Raw genomic sequence first — 19,336 nt, 5'->3', positions numbered from 1 at the left:
TTAACTACCAAGCTGTAGCTTTTAGTCCTGTTTCTTTCAAATACTTTAGAGCCTCTAAATGTCAAAAATAAAGCTTTCATTTTGTTCAGGTTTTTTTAAACCTTTCACTGTGAGCTTTCAAAGTATTGAATTGTGTATGTATATAGTGTGGCCTGGATGAAAGAGAAAGAAGCTGTCAGACTTGACCAGTGTTTTGGGCCTTTCAAATATCTTTACATTACTCTGGGGAATGTCAGACATTCAGAGAACAGAGGTTTCAATTAGTAATTTCCTTACTGTTTAATTACAAAATTAAGTCTACTATGTTTTCATACCAGTTTGGCATGGGCCCCACACTTGAAAGAAGGAGGGGAAAGGGTAGAAGCTATTTTTTTTCACCAAAAGAGTGTGGAGTGGGAGTGTGAAGCAAGCTTTGTGCTTCACTGAGAAATGAGCAGTTGCTTCTATCAGTGTAAGACTTATCTTGACATGGGGGTGAATTTGAAGTGCATTTTGAAGATTGCTGGGATCCAATTTCTGTACAAAATAGGTGAAGATGCAGTTTTCCACTGTTGTAGTGTAGCATAATACAATTTAGTGCCATGAATATTGGTGTAAAGTGTTTAATTTATAGTTAATTTCATTTTAGCTATCTTGAACCTTGTTACTCAAGTGAATGTGACTAAATGCCGCTTGAGCCATGCAGGGCGAGACGAGTTCTGCTTAGGAAGTTCACTGCGCGATGTTGCAGCTGGCCCTTGCATACCAGCTCTTTAGTCAGTTGTCCTGGAAGGTGACTGATGTAGGACCTGAAAGGTAAGTGTGTATCGTCATATCTGAAGGGGTGTGCAGCTGCGTCTCAAAATACTCAAATGTCCTGGTGTCTTCAGTAATTTTAAACTAATATGCCATGTGAATGTGCAGGTGGGTATTGTAGGCTGACTATTCCAACATGTATTCACTCTTATGGAAATTGCCAGATTTTTAAAGACGTATCAATTATATTTGCATCGATAAGAGCTACACTACCAATACGATGCGTGTCGGCTCATTTCCGGTGGGATCCACGCTCAAAATCCTTGGATGGACGTGTATATTAGAAATGTGTGAATACAAATCAGGTAAAAATATCAATGTGCGGTACCGTTCCTTTTTTTTTACCCATATAACCTGACAGCAATGGTAATGTCAGTCGAAAGAAGCCAAAATGTCGGTCTTCCGAGGTTTCTGTAACCTGTTGCTTCTTTGCACTGACCACAATTGTCCTACGGTATTCACTTAAAGACGTACCTTCCTATGGCTGTAGTTCACTTCCTTTGTAATAAAATACTTCCGCATATTCTTAGCGTCTTGCAACTGGGAGATTCCCGGCTCGCATTTTGTGGGTGTGCAAATTCACTGCTGACAGTGGGGGATTACCCTCCATACAACTCTTTCACCCCAAAATATAGAATACTTTTTAAACGCATACTATTCAACGCCTAAATGGAAAGGTCTGCTTTCTCAAATGGCGTCGTCTATATTACATACGAAAAAGAAAGTATATATTTTTTACGATGCTGTGGTTAACTTACAGAATAAAAGAATCTGAACGTTATATGCGTCAGTTTAATGCCATTAATGGCTTGGCGAAGTGTACAAATATTTATAGTGGTTACTGTAGAGGGTTCTTGAGATAGGCAGAGCCTTTAACGGCCCTCGTCAATTTACCTTTTTTCTCTCTAAAGTTTGCGTATTTCTGCTGTGCAGGGGGTTTCTTAGTCATACTAATAATGTGTATAGCCTTTGGTGGCTGAATTCGCTATGCTAAGTCGGAAGCCGGCAGGCAGCACCTGGAACCTAATTTAATTCTTGACGTCAGAGATGGAAATTGAACTGATTGTGTCGTGTATACAGTCGTCGAATAGAGATAAGTGTCCTTTGAAGGTTAGAGTGAAATATCAAAAAACCACAATTTTAAACAGGATAATTAAATACTGCGGCTTTTAAAGCGTGGTGATTTTTTTCATGGGGTTTCTCTTGCCCCAACAATAAGCTTTTTTCTTGCTTAATGTACAGAAAATATTCAGAAACTACGTTTTTTATCCGTATTCACTTGAAGAAAATACATGCAACAGTTCTGTTTTTTTTTTACTAAATTCAATCCCGCTGTTGTGTTTACAAACATCTTCTTACATCTTATGCAGGATTATTTATTTTAATGATCTCTTTTAAGTTTATATTAAGTTTTTAACAGTGCTTTTGAATGAAATGACCCAGCATGAAATAGAGCGTACCACAGACGTATTGCCTATTACAACCTAAAAATATATATTTTTTAAATTAAATAACCCTGCTATATTTATTTGAAGACGGTCGGGAAAATTGTTTTCAACCTTGTGTAATAAATGTGTGCGCTCAGTAAGGATTTAAAAATTGCTGCATAGTGGGTGGAGTAAGTGATTAGAAGACGGACAGTTGTCAAATAATGAGGTTTTATCGTAGCAAGCAATTTTACTACGCGGTGAATAATATTAGTGTCATGTCAATACTGGCATATACTGATACATCTGAGTGAATCACAGAAACGTAATCTAACCTTTGGTCTTTGGGGATATGTGATATGTAGGCTATACACAAATCTGCTAATATATGTGTATGCGCGCGCAAAACAAATATTTGAATACATGGGATTATATTTCACATTTTATTGTTCCGCTTTGAGGGGCTGGCCTTAGTTTACAAGGAGGAGGTACTGGGGAATTCCCAGAGTAAAATATCTTCATCGTTTTCACAATCAGTACATAAACCTTCCAGTTCCGAGTTTCAGTCAAGACTTGCCAATTAAATACCATATCTCATAAAGGGGTTCGAAGAATGAACGGTGAGTTACATTTTTTTAAAAAATTTGTAAACAACAAGTTTGTAACTAACAACGAAATCAGTTTCGCTCGGCTTTCGGAAAGCTTTCGGTCTTGTTTTTTTTTTTTCCATGGGGAAAACAGTTTAATATAATGGAACACCGAAATTAAACTGGTAGATCCTAGTGTTAGTTACTGTATATACTTTAATATGTCAGACTTCATCATCAGTACATTGCTGTTACTTAACTTTCCCCGTTTGAGGTAGCATGGTAATATGATTGACGTTAGTCATGAATTTAAATTTTGGTCTCGAGGTTGTTGTTTTTTAGTTTATAAGGTCGTTTTTCACTACTTTAGCAGATTTTACAAACAGCGTGATAGCTGAATTATATGCGGAAAATCCAAAAACAATCGTAGCTTGATTAGCTTTTCAAATAGTCACGCCTTCCTGCTTTGTCGAGTGACGATGTAATGTTTTACTGTCAAATCAATTTAATCTTGAACGTCGCTCTGTATGTGGACACTATTAAAAAGTCTAAAGTTGTCTAACTTACAATTACGTTTGATTTAGTATGCTGTTTATAATTGAAAAAAGTTACATATTTCTGACTACATTCAATTAAATAAGTTAATCACATTAAGTTTAATAATTTACAAGTGGTGTCTTAAGTTTGAATCCGTTTGATCAATTCTATAGTATAGTTTTTTTTTTAACACGTTATTTTATCACAAGCGAAAACGGATAAATACGGAAGGAAAATGATGTAGGCTGACGGGGGTGGAACAGAGAAACGAAAGGCTAAATGTTTTGAATATTTATGCATGTAAAGAAATCTTTTCTCTTATGAATTGTCATCCACGTTTAGAGAAAATTAAACTAAAGCCATTTCGAAAAATCAGTTTGGTAATGGCGGTGAAAAGCTTTCGTTATATCCAGTTGCAGTATCTGGCGGACTTATAATTGGGGAAGTAATGAAATTCCAAGTCTCCGAATTTGTCATTGACTCGGGTTTCACAGTGACATAAGACTGACGTTTATTCATGTGATACGTTTTGATTACTTTTGTTTTTGAACGTGAAGCAAAAAAAAAAAGCAACATGTATTGTACACAACCTTGATCGTCGCTTTACTCACTGTAGTTCAGTGTCACACACAGCTAAGAGCCAGGCGCAAGCATAGATTTAGAGCACTGCTTCCCTATTCGCCAGTGCGCCCGAGTGTTGCATTGACTTCTGGTGCCTTAACGCGCTGGTAGCGGTGTGCGCCTAACTGCGCTGTCACAGCAGGACTTCTTGTGAAGATCTTAACGGGTTTACAGTACGAATGCAAACCAGTGGGCAATGGTTGGTAACCGGGGGTTCTAGCCTTAATGTATTACAAGTCATTCAGTATTTGCAGAAGCGCCCGTGCGGTCGGGTACTTGCGTGGGACCATGGACGTGTGTATGTATGTAGGAGTGCGTGCGTGTTTGTGTTTTATACTTCGCCCTGTATATTTTACGTAGAGGCGTGATGTAGTGCTCTGTTTGTATAGCCCCAGTACGAAGGCCTGTTTTTTTTTTCAGTTCTTAACATTGCTGCCATAAATCCGTTTATCTCGTGTTATGGCATTGCTTTTTACCCATTATTGCCATTGTTATTCTAATAAACCCAAACAGTATGATGTTTCTATTAAAGAATACCACATGTTAATTTTGCTTCAGTGTGCCCTTGTTGACACATTACATATATGACTCACTGAATCAATCAACCATCCAAAACAGAAGCATTTTTAATATGCGATATATAGGCTCTTTTTACTATAAAAAGTTCGTTGGTGGCTCACTGACCTTTTCATGGAGATGTACAGTAGATGAATCAAGGTGAAAGATATTGCAATTTTCAGCTGTTGTAAAGACAACCTGAAAACCAGCTTGTTGAAATGCTATTGCTTTGTGTGAGTGGAATTGTCATGGTACAGTATGTCATTTCCAACATGAGTAATGCTGACATAGAGCTATAGTTTATGTTGTTCTATTTCCTAACTTTTTTCAGTACTACCGCCTGTGGTTTCGATGACCAGGAATCCCCATGTTTTAGGTAAGGTTCAGTAATGTGCCACTGTACAACAACAATGGACTACAGTTTTCTTAATGCACTTTTCTCAATGCCCAGTTTTCTTAATGCACTTGTTAAACCCCATAATCTTGCTGTGGGGGCAGTAATTTATGTGAGTTCCATCACTCCATTACTCATCGCTTTGCTATGAGTGGAGGAGGTGTGAGCCCGGCAGATTTGAAAGGCAAATGTGTAACTTAATTTTTGAATCAGAGTAAAGAAAACCCCGCTGGGTGACTTTGTAAAAAAAATGAAGTAAATACCAAGATTGATTTAGGCTTTTTAAAAAAAAATTAACCTAAGGTGTCATGAAGCAAAAGGAAAGTGTGAAGACAAGGAAATCTGCTTTCTGACACGTTTCATGTAAAATTGTGTCAATGATGGAGACTTTCCTAACAGACGATATGTCAAAATCCCTGTTTTATAGACATCATAACCTGATCATTTCATTATTGTTATGGATTTCTCAAATATCAGATTTCTCAATTTTTGTCATTAGATCCCAGAAGTTATTTTTTGTTGTTCAACATGTCAGGAAATGTCATGTAATTTCCTCCTCACTGGTGTTGTAAGCAATCAGTATAAATTCACATGGATTATGTACTTCCTGTTTAAGTTAAAGCAGTCAGTGCAGTTGGTTAAGGAACTTATGAGACCTACAGTATGCTACTACCTGCACGGAGAAAGGAAGTAATATACTTAAAAAGGTATAAATACTTCTTTAGACATCCGAGCAGTGCTGAAATATTCTGTTCATTTTGAGTTTGAGGCATGAAACAGACTTTATCATTCAGGATATCATATCTAAATGATTATTACTACTTGACTGTGTTCCAGCTGAGTCACAGAAATTTAATCAAGTCTTTAATTAGTATGTAGGTCTTTGAAGAATCTCATGAGTGAGATCATGGCTTTAGGTTTGCCTGGAGAGGTTTGTGGGCATATTAATTTTGATCTTATATCATATTTGCCCAAAGATACTTTCCTGGTGTCTTTTCATTAGACTCTGAGTTACACATTTGAATGGAGTGATCTTCTGTTGACCTTTTTGAAATTCATTATAGTGTACAAGTTAATAAAGTATGAGATTTACAGAGATGACAACTGCACATTCTGTCTAGTTTATTTTATGCGTACACTTTGAGCTTAAAACTATTTTAGTTTGCTGCTTTTAATCAAGACATTGAAGCTGTTTTGAGTGTAAATTTATCTTCTCCATTAAGGCAATTTCATATGCAAATGATTGTTTTGAGAGAGAATAGAGGAAAACAATTGTTTTTTTTTGTGGTATGAATTCTTTATATTATAGTTTACAGATCAGAAAAGGTGGAAATCTATTTATTTTTTATTATTTATTTCTTACTTTCTAAACTTTATAATTTAACGAGATTTATCCTAGGTACTGTATGTAGAGACAACCCTGACAAAAGTTTTCAGTGCATCTGTTTGGCTTTTTGGGTAAGAGTAAATCAGCTGTACAGTTAGGCAAATTTTTCGTGGCTGCTTTTAACATACGTTTGTGTTTCAGCTGGGGAGCCCTGTGCTCAGATATTCGAGGAGCCCAAACAGAGGGGGATGCGATTTAGATATAAGTGCGAAGGACGATCAGCAGGCAGCATTCCTGGCGAACGCAGCACCGACAACAACAGATCCTATCCCAGCATACAGGCAAGTGTTGTAGTTAAGAGTTACTATTATAGACGTTGACTTCAGACAATGGAAGTGCGGATTGATTGTGATCTGTGATCAGTCACTCCCAGGCAATGGGGTAGCACAGCTTTTTGGCAGCACTCTCGTGTTTGTTCCACTGGAGGCACTAGTAAAATATAAATTGGTGACCAGAAGTGCAATTGTGTCTCTTTGAGCAGGAAAGAATGCATTTGCTTGGGAATGTGATGCTTGGCCGTGTTTATAACTTACATTTTTTTTAAACACAGTCTTTTTGCACATAGCATATAGTCCTGTAATTAATAAATACACATTCATTTCTACAGTCCACTTTGGAGATGTAAAATATGTACAACACAACCAGGTTCATAAATGCATTGAAAACTTAATGTAATTTGAGTGTGACCTTGGAGATATGATTGTCCTGGTCACTGTGGTTTGTAATGAGCATTTTATTACCCTTTCTGTCAGTTTATGAAATAAGATATCTCTGTGATATCTATGATATCTATGATGTTTATTCATCGCTGGTAGGATTGTGGTGAGTTAATAGTGTTCACATAAAGTTAGTTGTAAGTAACAGGCGTGGATGTGAAGTTCATTGAGAATTCATAGCCCTTTTATAACTGCCTGCCAGTCTCCAGAGAGAGCAGCTTACTGCCAGGATCCTAGAAAGTAGGAAACAAGATCTGCTACTGTGTTCTTAACAAGGAGTCTAAAAAATGTTTTCACATTGCTTCTAAATTCTGATTCAGGGAAGTACTTTAAAGTAAAGTTTCGTCATTAAGATTTAGTAGAAAAGGTACTATTAGAAAAGGTTTATTATTTTTTTAACTAAACTGCTCTCCTATTAAAATATATTCAATGGTTTGCCATGACAAATGAACACTGAAGTGAAGTACTGCTAAATGAAATAATGGAAACGCTCTAAGAGTACAAGTGGCACAGATTGTGTGAGACTGCATTGAAGCAAAGTAAATGTCCAGTTTAGATATCATACAATCATGGGTAAAAACTGCAAAACACTACAGTAAACAGCCCTCAGCCTGACAACTAGTTGTTTGGGTATTAAAATGAACAGTTTTTGTTTTGCTCTCTCATCTCTCCTAGATTCTCAATTACTGCGGAAAAGGCAAAGTCCGAGTTTCGTTAGTGACAAAAAACGAGCCCTACAGGCCTCATCCACATGACCTGGTTGGAAAAGATTGCAAAGATGGATACTATGAAGCAGAGTTTGGTCCAGAGCGAAGAGTTATAGCGTAAGTTACACTCATTTTGTCATTACAGGCTTATGACCTATTGTTGGAATAAGCAATAATTGCCAGATGGTCCTACAATTCAGATTTAGAACATCAGAAGCTGGTTGTGCTCATGTGAAACATAAGCCAGTGAAGCTTACAATGGATAACATACAATTTTTCTAAATAATTGATCAGTTTAGTTGAGATCAGTTGACTTGCCTAGTCGCTTTTTTTATAAGGTATTCATTTGGAAATCCCTCTAGGAGTAATACATGTCTAATTGTTTTTATAAGGATAAGAAATTAGTTTTTTATCCTTCCTGAACTTTTTATTGTTCTATGCAGTGACTTCTCTACTCAGTATTATATTCTTAGAGTGGTGTAATAGCATACTGTGGTATCTAGAGTGATGAAATGGACTTAAAGGGATAGTGACAGAATGCCTTAGTAGACTCCATCGATTTCATCATCCACCCACACGTCAGTGTTTGCTTCCCAGTTTTACCAAGATGAATGTTTTTTTTTTCCCATGTGGGAAATGATCTGGGGAATCCCCTGGTAAAGACCATAATCTAGTCATATGCAAACTACCTGTTATTGAGTTTAATATGATCTCCATGGTTTGATGTTTGATGTTATGGTCCTGCAGTGTCAGCCCTGTGAAATCTGGAAAAAAAAAACAGTTCCAACATATAATTGTGAACAGTGCAGTACAGCCAGTTTCCATTATGGTTCAGTAAATCTAGAGCTTGTGTCTATAATCTTGGTTAACCTAAATGACAGATTCCAGAATCTGGGTATCCAGTGTGTACGGAGGAGAGAAGTTAAGGAAGCCATCATGCTGCGAATGACAAGAGGCATCAATCCTTTTCAAGGTGAGGATTTCTTTCAATAATGTGATTTAAAGTTGGCACTGGCTCCCCTGTGACCCTGTATTGGATCAAGTGGTTAGAAAATGGATGGATGGATGATTTCGTTTTGATCGTCCATATGTTTGAGTCTACCTATAACAGAAAATCATACCTTGATCCATCTGTTAACAAATGGGAATTGCGCTGTGATTTTTCATACTAAGCGATAAATCCTCAGATATTTCTGGTAAGAGCTACATATAGACAACAGTAATTCAATATATAAGACACAATTTTCTTATGTGTCTCTCTTGTTCAGTTGTTTTGTAAATTATATTTCATCTTATATTTTGTGGTAGGCTGTAATTCTGAGTCTTGGGTCAAGTTTTTTCATTGCATTCACAAAGAGGAGCATACATTGTTTCTACTCTACTTCTTAAGCCATGTTTCACTAGTGGTATTACAGAAGACAACGTAACTGTTCTTCTGTTGTATATTTCTTCACCCTTTGCTCTGCATGTTGAACTCTTCCCTCAGGATTGTGTTTTGACAAAAAGAAAGCAGCAGAATGATAATACAGTGTTTTCATCCAGTGGCGGCTTGAGAGCTAATGGAGTTTTCCCCCATATTGCACCCATCTTTCTGTCTCATGCTTTCTAAATCCACTCTTTAAAAAGCCATAATTACTTCCATGTGACACTTTTGTCATCTGTGTGTTCTCTGCATTGCATGAGAAATCACCGCAATACGCCAGAGAACCTAACAATTTAAGGCCATGCTTTTGAGTTGATGTCCGAAAAAGGCCAGGCATTCCAGCCTTTCCCAATATCTTCGTTGATGTATTGTCAGGTGTCATTGGTTTGCTTATACAATTGTAGTCTGGCATGGTCTTAAAAAGAAAGCAAAAGCAGATAGCAGTGTAAGAAAATGTTTCTATAATCAAGCAGTTACTCACTCATACCTTGAGCTAAATATCACATGACTCAGGAGAACTTAAAATACACAACACTTCAAAGAGGAAGCTGTATTATGCTTAGTGCCATGACTTATCTTTCTGGTGAACCTTAAATATTGTATAAAACATAGTGCCATATGTTACCAGAAACATCTGTTTTCGGAGTCTCATCTGATTTCTTTCTAGTTTATAGTGATACAAATTTATTCACATTATAAATGTATTTAAAACACCCTAATTCCAGAATCAGGAAAGTTCAACAGCCACATAAAACCTGAACAAAGCTGCCATCAAATTGGGTCTACAGAAAAAGTTCTCTGGAATCTGTTTTGTGGACTTAAAATCTTGAAAGAAAGTAGTGTTTAATTATTGGAGAGGTTAAACCCACAAGTATCTAAATATTTAAATATAGTTCTTGTACCTTGCCATACAGATACTTTTATTTTTGTTTTGAAGAAATTCAAGAAATTAATTTTCTGTATTTTAAGAAACCAAAATATATTCTCAGTTTCCTGAAAGCGTGTTTCTTTTACTTTTACTTTTACAAAGTTAATCAGGCTTTGCAGTAAGAGTAGTATATCTAAACATTAACAAGAAGTGAAGTGTTATTTAAAAAGATTAATAAAGTTCTCCTTTTTTCAGTAAGAGGCAAGGCAGGAGATATCTTAATATCTCCTACTTAAGTTTTTTTTTTGAAAAAAATTGTAGGTTTGTGAAAATGTGCACATAAGCTAAAAGAAACTTTCCATTCTCTTCACACTACAGCACAGCATAAGTTCCATCTATATGTTATAAACGTTTTTCACATTTCCAAAAGGAAACATTAATGTGAGCACAGCCATATGGTAGCAGTTAACGTCAACTCCTTGAATTAAGACAAAATAAGACTGTTACTGAATTATAAATATTAAATCAATTGTGTTGTGCTAAGAACTCTTGCGCAATTAATGGTCAAAGCAGAACCAATATCGTCTAAATACCATAAAAAGAACTATCCTTTTCAGCTTACTATTTCAATAAAATAACAGTGTGAGAATGAAGGCTAATGTACTTCTATTTCTTTATAGTGTCTTTAATTTTAAAAAATTTGTTTGACTCTTTCTAATGCTTCCACCCAATGGGGTTTGCCATTGAGTTTGAAATGGAAAAAAAAATGAATGTAATGATTGTATTAGTCATAAGAGGCACTGAAGTGCGTGTGTTCATCAAGCAGGAGGGAGTGACACCACTCGCCCACTCACAAGTGTGGTGTGGAGGGTCAGAGTCCGGGGCTGCTGTGATAAAGGTTTTACGTTTTTAAAAGTAGAGAGGTGTTTTGACCTTATCTTCCTCCAGAAGTGTCATTTCAACTATGAATGCTTCGTCTCCCATTCTAATGCGGGTCTGACATCTCTGGAGTTTGATGTCATAAACATTTGTAGGTGGAGGTTGGCTAAATTCATAAATTTGTGGTACGTTAAGCCAGGACCTCCTGAAGCTTTTAAGATTGCGGTTAATGTGCTTTATTGCATATGTGTTATGTGTGAGGGCACTGCAGACACATATATAGAGTCTACACATGTTTAGCATGCATTAATCTGAGCAGTAAATTGTATATGAGGAATTATATAATCTCCCCAGAACTATTTACAAGCAATTATTAGTAGTGGTACAGTCTTTGTGTTTTACCAATCCAGTGTTTGCCCCTGAAAAATTTAAACATCTAAATCTAAATTCTGATAGGCTGAGTACTCGTTGAGCAAGTTGGGTTTCTGCGTCAATATCCTCCTCTGTCACCTCGTCCCATCTTGGTGGCTGACACAGAAACTTGTTCCTGTGCACTTTCATTTCCTGATTTAGGTCTGAGCTTGTGTGTTTAATACCCAGAGCAAATCTATTAGGCCTTTTCCAATCACAGAGGCTGAGCCCAGGACAAGACAGTTTTTTTATATTTAAACAGATTAACAAAATATAAGGTAGGAATTGACGATATTGATTATACTTTTTATTTTTAACACTGCACTTACTGTTTTATAATATAATGTCATACTAGAGGTTTATTTAACAACACATGCAACTAAGTGTTCAAATTGAAAAGGCACTATGCATAATTGGCTGTATACAGTACAGACACAGAGAGCCACATTTGTAAGATGAAATCTGTTTTTTTTGGGGGGGGGGGTTATCAGTGAAAAGGTTTAGGAGTAGAAATGTAGTCTTCCTCTCTCACAGAGTGGAATGATCAAAAGGAATTCATCGTGGTGGTTGAAGTCCCTCTGTTTCTGATGTTTTTATGAAGTTCCCTCTTCATAATTTACTATATTGTGAATGATGTCATTCCTGGGTCCCTCACCAGCTCTTCTATGTTTTCTTTCCTTCCTGTGTATAGTTCCGAGGGATCAGCTACTACATACAGAGGAATATGACCTGAACGTGGTGAGGCTCTGCTTCCAGGTCTTCCTACAAGATGAATGTGGCCATTACACCAGGGCATTACCGCCCATTGTCTCCAACCCCATCTATGACAACAGTGAGTGACAACATTCCTTAAGACCTTCATTTTCTACAGAAGTCATGGAACCGTCAGAACAGTTTCTTCCTTAACATGCACATTTATGATATTTCTTGTGTGTGTCCTTGGTTTCCATAGCTATATGTGGGGGTTGGGGGGGGGTAATCTAATTAATTAATACAATTTGTCTTCCTTTAAACCAGGCCATACAGTGGCTCATAAGGCCCTCCTACAGTGAATATGTACAAATCGAACACCCCATGCTAGTTTTACACGATTACAAAGTTGCTATGGCACATTGAAGTGCTCACTGAAGACAGTGAAGTATTTTGCGGAATGGTTGCATGAAATACTTTCTGAATTTTGAAGCTAGAAATGAAATTTGGTCAATGCAGAGACCATGAGATGCCTTACCTGTGAAGGACAATGTGGCATATGGAGATCTGATGAAACGAAGAACGCCTATAAGGCTGCCAGCTCACCGCTTTGAAGAAGCTGATGTTTTAAACGCAAAAATACACTCACAGTTCCTTTTGCTTTGTAAATAGTAATGCATTGCTTTTAGTTGACATTTGTTTTTTCAAGATCAAACCAACAGCTCTGACTCTGTTCCTCACAGGCGCAGGGCAGTCTCAGTGACGTCTACATGATGATAACGTAACGAATTACGTGAAGCGTCTCACTTTTAGAGTGATGCATGATACAGGAAATCCTTGCTTTTCGGATACCTGTTTATGCTAAATGCATGGTTCTGTGAAGAACATCCTGGAAGTGGGCAAGATAGCCCAGCAAATTACCGTTTCTGTAGAATCAGTTGAATTAGATTAGTTGTAGCTGCTGCGTGGGTTACCTGACCAGTTAAAAAGAAAAACATTACATTTCGTCTGAAACCTTTCTTTGAAGTTGATGTAAAACAGTCATATTCAGTCTGCTGTGGAATACGTAGGAAGAAAAGTAATGACCTCATTCTTATTGCACTGGCAATCTGGCGAGACTTTTGGATTCTCAGAGATTGATGTAGCTAGTTTGGATGGAAAATAAATTGTACTTCCAATGCAAGCCTGGTATTCTAAAACTGATGCATTTTTTTATTTGGGTGAAGCAAAAAAAAAAGCATTTTCAGGTATTTCTGTTTCTACTTGAAATAAACCTTGTTAGTTCCAAAAAATATTTTGACAGCTATGTCTCGCTCTGTAGTTGCAGGCTGTGCCATTAAAATGAAAAATAATTAAGCATTTGAACTGACTGCTTTAAACAAGGAAAAATTGACATCATACCCAAACACAAGGAACAAATGATTCATATTTTTATAATTCAGTAAAACCTTTCAATAATAGTGAGAATCATTATTTTCACAACTAAAAATTTTCAAACTGATGCACTGAATACCCATAATGTGGTATTTAGTGCATCAGTCCGGAACATGTCACCTCTTAAAAGTGTATAGTGATAACTCATCACTGCAACCACCTCTTGTGTTGATTTTTAACACCAGTACACTTTGGTTTTCTGTTGGCTCTGCAAATGTGTTACAAGGCAAAAATAATGCATTAGGTATTGAAAAGGGACTGTGGAGAAGCCTATGTACCTTGCTGTGTGGGGGTGTGGATATGTGGGTGGCTGAGCGGAGGAGGACACGCTGCGCCAATACTAAGACTCGAAGCGAGAGCAGCAGAGGTGTAAATAAACACTCTTTCGTCACAAATGAAGCTGCAGGATACACCTTTCTTTCTAACCCATGATAACAGTGATGAGGGCGATGGAAGAAAAGGTCAGCCTTCACATTAATATAGCTTGACTGTAGCATAAGGGGAACTGCCTTTGTGGCTGAATGATTTTACTTTTCTCTCTCACACACACAGCTGAAAAAGAGGAAGTTACAGAGCTTCCACATCAGTATGCTGAAAGATACCAATGCAGATAGCCACTTCCTTTTCTTGCAAATGTCTGCTTTTGATTTAAGGTCCCATATTTTGCCTTTTTTGTTTTCATAAAAAGGACAGGTGGTAGGTAATATTACAGATATTAAATATGATTGAATGATTGAATAATTAGACAATCAATATAATTAAATATAAAACTTAGCAGTAATCTTCAAGATAAGATTTAAGAACACTGATAAAGGAGGTTAAAATCTACCAAAGGCGAAATACCGTGAGGTCTGCACATCTGCTAAAAGGCAGAAATTGAAAGAAGTATTTCTTCAGTCCTAGGCAGAAATGGGTTGTCTACTTTTGTGAGAATGAGTGAAAGGTTTAAGTTCTTATTTTGGTGTTGTTAATAGTGCGGATTTCGCTTTTTTTCAGGGGCTCCCAATACAGCCGAACTGCGGATCTGCCGCGTTAACAAGAATAATGGCAGTGTGAAGGGAGGAGATGAGATATTCCTGCTTTGTGATAAAGTTCAAAAAGGTACAGGGCCAGTCATTTATTTTTCACATTTTCTCTTTCAAGTGGAAGTATAACAAAAGTCTCTGCACTGGCTTTCATCAGGAACTGCTTGTGCTGCGCATTTCAGTTACACGGTGGGTTTTATTTCAGATGTGGTCCTGGTGCACTTTCAGAATTGGTGCAGAATGCACAGCAACAATGGCACCATGATTTCAAACACACTGAAGAAAATGCAATGAGAAACAGTGAAAGTGTGTTGTAACACAGACATCTTGAAAATCACAATTGTGCAAGAGTTTTTATTTTTTGGAGCCAACAATTTGTTCTGGGCGTTGCAGCTTTTAGATGGCTGAGGTAGAGAATTTCCTGGACCTTTCAAATCTATATTTATAAACCAATGCCCCAGACAGACTTTTTAAGGCTTATGTTAAATACACCAGTTACTGTATTGTATGAAAGCTACGTTGTATTTTTCTAAGCAAGTTATAGGTCTCTACTTGAATTTCCCTTTTCTGTTTAATCCCACTTCCTCACTTACTTGTGATCCCAGCAGTATGAACTAAAAGTGTACCACTGTACAGTTTCTGATGTTTGTTTTGTTCTTTTTTTCTGCAGATGACATTGAAGTTCGCTTTTTCACACAAGGCTGGGAGGCAAAGGGGTCCTTTTCCCAGGCGGATGTCCACAGACAAGTTGCAATTGTCTTCAAAACGCCTCCTTTTTACAACACCAACATCACGGCTCCAGTGTCTGTGATGATGCAGCTTCGTAGACCCTCAGACCAGGAGGTCAGCGAGCCCATGGAATTCAGATACCTTCCCGATGACAAAGGTAATGCATACCTTGTGATCACAAAGCCAGCAGATAAGACTGGGTCAGAAACTTGTTATTAACGGAGATAAAACTCACCACTTTCAGTGAAATATGTTGCCATCTAAGTTTCAGTAAAACAGCTTGATAACAATGCTGATTTTGCCTGGAACACCTCATTCCTTTGAAGTAATTCCCAGTGTCAGATTAAAACTTTTCAAAGTTTTCACAGTTTCAGAGACATACTCCTTTCCCTGTCACACTTTGGGGAAAAGGGTGAGGAATACTGTTCTCAGGGAGAATATCAACCAGAAATCATCCTTTGTTGCTGGAGAGACAGAGTCTTTGATGTAGAAAAGAAAGGGTTCATAATGAAACAAAACAAGTTACCGACTTTCAGAGGTTTCTTGTTCCTGCAAATGAAGAATATATGCAAACCTTTTTTTCTTGTACAGTGAGTTTTCCCAAGATAGAGTAGTTTGCTGGCTAAAGTGTAGTAAATGGAATAAAAAATGTTATTTAACACAAAAAACATATGGTATTGTTATGCCAAAGGCCTAGATGAACATGTGTTGTTGCTGTACCTGCTACAGTTTCTGTTATTAGCTATTAGCAACCAAGCAACCTCCATGGGTACAATAGGCCACTTCTGATTTGTAACCTTTCTTGTGTTATACTTTGTTGTATATATTTGTTTTTCAATCAGACACAACCAAGTCAGCAAAGACTATTTTGGTATATACTGCTTTAATTTTACCCTCATGAGAGGGATACACTTTGCAGGGTTTATTTAACTCCACATTCTTACCAAGGTGACATTTGTATTTTGTGTTTAAGCAGTGGAAGCTAATGAAACAAATGTAATATTCACAAAGATGTGTCTATATTACTGTGATGTAAAAAAGCTGACATTCTTATCTGGGTTAAATCTACAGATCCCTATGGCTGTCAAGAGAAAAAGAGGAGGAGAGAGGATTTGATGAAGGCTTTCCCAAGTTTTCCTGGTAAGCACAAGATAGCTGGAATATCAAGCCTTCCAGAAAAGATACAGTACTTTACTTAGACTAAAATATGAAAAATTACTAGTCACAGTAGAACAACAGAGAACAAAATCCTGAGAGTTACATGCAATATTGTCAGTGTTGCTTACCTGTGCCTTAGCTGGAACAAAAACTAATCTAATCTTGCTTTGCTTATAGTTATGAGCCACATGGAGAGACCCAAACTCATTCCAAGAAATATGCCTCAAGTAATTAAGAAAGGTAGGTATATAGATTATATTACCATACCCATCTTTTCAAATGCACTTTTGCTCTATATGATAAAGAAAATTAAATTTTGAATATGCTGAAACATAAAATTATTCTAATCTTCTGCCTTCCTTCAATCAGTAATGTTTATTCAGTTATTCTGATTGTTGAAAACTATACTGAAATGTATAGATGGCAAATGGAAATTTTAACAGTAGCATCATATAGCCATATAATAAAAGACTAGCAGAACTTTTGTTAAAAAAAAAATTGGCTCTGCATCAGCTTTGATATTTATGGAAAGGTTTTTTTTAATGCATTGAGGTATCAGAATACCTTGGTGGCCCTTCAACTGAAATTGACTTCACATGTGGAGGCTTAAGTAACAGTTTTTGCTTTGTCTTTTTTTAGAACCCAACAATATTTTTATGAATATAAACTCAACCAATTTAATTCAAATGCCTCAAAACCAGCTACATAATACAGTATACCAACCTGCTGCCTCTGCATCGATAATGGCACCACACACGGTTACATCCATGAGCAACAACTGGCCACAGCCTACCCCTCCCATCTCCCTGGATACGATTAGGATCAACCCATCCAACAGCAGCGGCATGCTGTCTTCCGTTCAAAACAGCACGACGTTCTCCACCTCTGGAGACAACAGCAGCCTTCCCCTCCTGACTTCCCGGGACCTGGAGTGTTTGGAGCCTCAGACACAGAATAGCCAAGCGCACCTTTGCATGATCAGGAAGGACACCAACTCTGACAGCTCCTCAACCATGCCCATTCCACCCACTAGTCAGCCCCCCTGGGGCTTCAGCGTCCAGTCTTCAGAGATCCTAAACGGGAGCTCTACCTCGCATGCTCCTGTTGCTGATAACATGGAGACCGAGGACATACTTGTCAGCGTCAGCTCGTCATCGATGTTCTCACTGAAGCAAGAACCACAAGCTGGCCAAGGAAACACCTCTGCGCTGGGATTGCTGGCTTCCGATTCGCATTTGCCTTATAGCAACACAGGTACCAGGCCACTCAACAATGGAGGGAATTTTGAGGGTTCGAGGCAGCCCGGCAGTGACATGCACAACAGCAATCTGAGCTGCTTACCAAGTCACCAGCAGTTCGGATCAGACATTGCCACCACTGATGAGCGCTTTGATGCATTTCCAGAGTGGTCTTTTTTTCCACAGTGATGCAAAGCAGGATAAAGTAAATTCACTGATATCTACTGACAACAGTCTAAAATGAAATGAAATCAAAATAAATCTTAGCATATTTTTACTGATGGATCTTGGAATTGAATGTATCATATAACCTTTCCGTCAGACTGGCATGGTTAACAGTAAGAAGAGGAAGGTTTTATACCTGAGACGTGTCAGGGCATACACTTTTTTCTCAATCATAAAATTCTGGAACACTTTTTAACTTTTTTTAATTGTTATAGTGATTTAATGCTTCATAGAACACATTTTTAAAGCCATATTAACAGCTTCTTTGTACAGAGAAGTTGAGAAAGTTCTCTTAATTTAGTAATAGAGTGGGTACTTTTTTAACCTTGTAAACCTAATATTTTATGTTATTGTCAATGAGACAATTTTTTAAATGTGTATCTGTTCCTAAAAAGGAAGTTAAAGAGGATTTATTCCTTAGGTAATGGCTATGTCATATTTAAACCATAAATTATCCGAAGTTCTCAGAGCTGAAAGCATTGTAGACAAATTTATTAACAAAGCTTCAGTTTCACTCTTGATATGCACACTTTCCTTGAATGATCAAATTATTCAGTTTGTTTTTCAATGTGCTATTCAATACAGGGCTGTACACTTCAAAGTGCTAATGTTTCAATTTAACATTTTCTTGTCAAATTCTTTAATGCTTAGCAATAAAAAAAATATTCAAGCATCATTTCACACTGTAAGCAGTTAGTATGAAACTTTTTTTATAATTATTTGAGAATTCAACGCTGGGACTATTTTTTGTAGGAATTTTATTTCATTTTATTTATACAGTGTTATGTGCTTGCTTTTTAAGTTTAAGTATTAATTGTAGATCCAGTTACCTCTTTATTCAAAACATTGTATTGCATCAGAACTGTACTTCCTGAGTCACTGATGTCTTCCATTCTTTATAAATTATTTTAATATAGATTGATCATTACACATTAAACAATGGTTTATTAATACTTTGTAATTTTTCCATATCGTTTTACTGCTATTCAGAGTTACTGACTAGACTTTAGTGTCTCTTGTTTTCTATGACCTCAGTTATGAAGACATAATAAAAAAACACCCAGAAAATGACAGAGGGAAGTTCTCTATAATAATGAAAGAAAACAATCTGGGAAACATTTCAATATGTCTTCCATGCAACAATATTCAGCACTTTCAGTTCTACAAAAGTTATCAATGAAATAAAACATCCATGTATTAATATTCAAAAGCCAGGACTAATAGTCATTGAGTTCAACAACAATAATGGTGTACATGCAGAATAGTTTGAATATTCTTGATCTACAGGCTTTATTTTCCCACATTCAAAAATCTCCATTTAAAGCCTCTTGTCAGGAGCATAACGGCTATGCTTGCTTTAAAAACCGAGGCGATCTCCTATGCGTTTTTTAAATTTGTTTGCCTGCAGTTGTATTATACAGTTCCAGACTGAGATTCCCTGTTGCTGTTCCTACAAAAATCATGTGAATAAATATAATTCATTGTCATCTTTTCAGTACTTTTTTCCCTTGAAGAGCTCACTTTCAG

The 19,336-nt window shown here is 37.0% G+C and overlaps 1 protein-coding gene across 3 annotated transcripts; it reads left to right on the top strand.

Moving 5' to 3' along the window:
- The first annotated feature begins 2,552 nt into the window (after nt 1-2,552).
- Nucleotides 2,553-19,296, top strand: rel (v-rel avian reticuloendotheliosis viral oncogene homolog). Of its 3 annotated transcripts, none has more exons than XM_015362849.2 (11): nt 2,553-2,842; nt 4,857-4,901; nt 6,448-6,587; nt 7,698-7,846; nt 8,611-8,702; nt 12,002-12,142; nt 14,431-14,535; nt 15,130-15,345; nt 16,260-16,328; nt 16,524-16,586; nt 16,986-19,296. In XM_015362849.2, exons 1-11 carry the CDS (start codon nt 2,836-2,838, stop codon nt 17,771-17,773), a joined length of 1,815 nt encoding a protein of 604 aa, XP_015218335.1. In that variant the 5' UTR covers nt 2,553-2,835; the 3' UTR covers nt 17,774-19,296. The 3 variants fall into 3 exon arrangements, with proteins under 3 accessions (XP_015218335.1, XP_015218336.1, XP_015218337.1); XM_015362850.2 differs by lacking the exon at nt 2,553-2,842 and adding an exon at nt 3,509-4,166; XM_015362851.2 differs by lacking the exons at nt 2,553-2,842; nt 4,857-4,901 and adding an exon at nt 5,540-5,626.
- The last annotated feature ends 40 nt before the right edge of the window (nt 19,297-19,336 follow it).

This window comes from Lepisosteus oculatus, chromosome 17 (assembly GCF_040954835.1).
Source record: "Lepisosteus oculatus isolate fLepOcu1 chromosome 17, fLepOcu1.hap2, whole genome shotgun sequence".
Classification (NCBI taxonomy): domain Eukaryota; kingdom Metazoa; phylum Chordata; class Actinopteri; order Semionotiformes; family Lepisosteidae; genus Lepisosteus; species Lepisosteus oculatus.
This window is presented reverse-complemented; position numbering and strand designations above follow the sequence as displayed.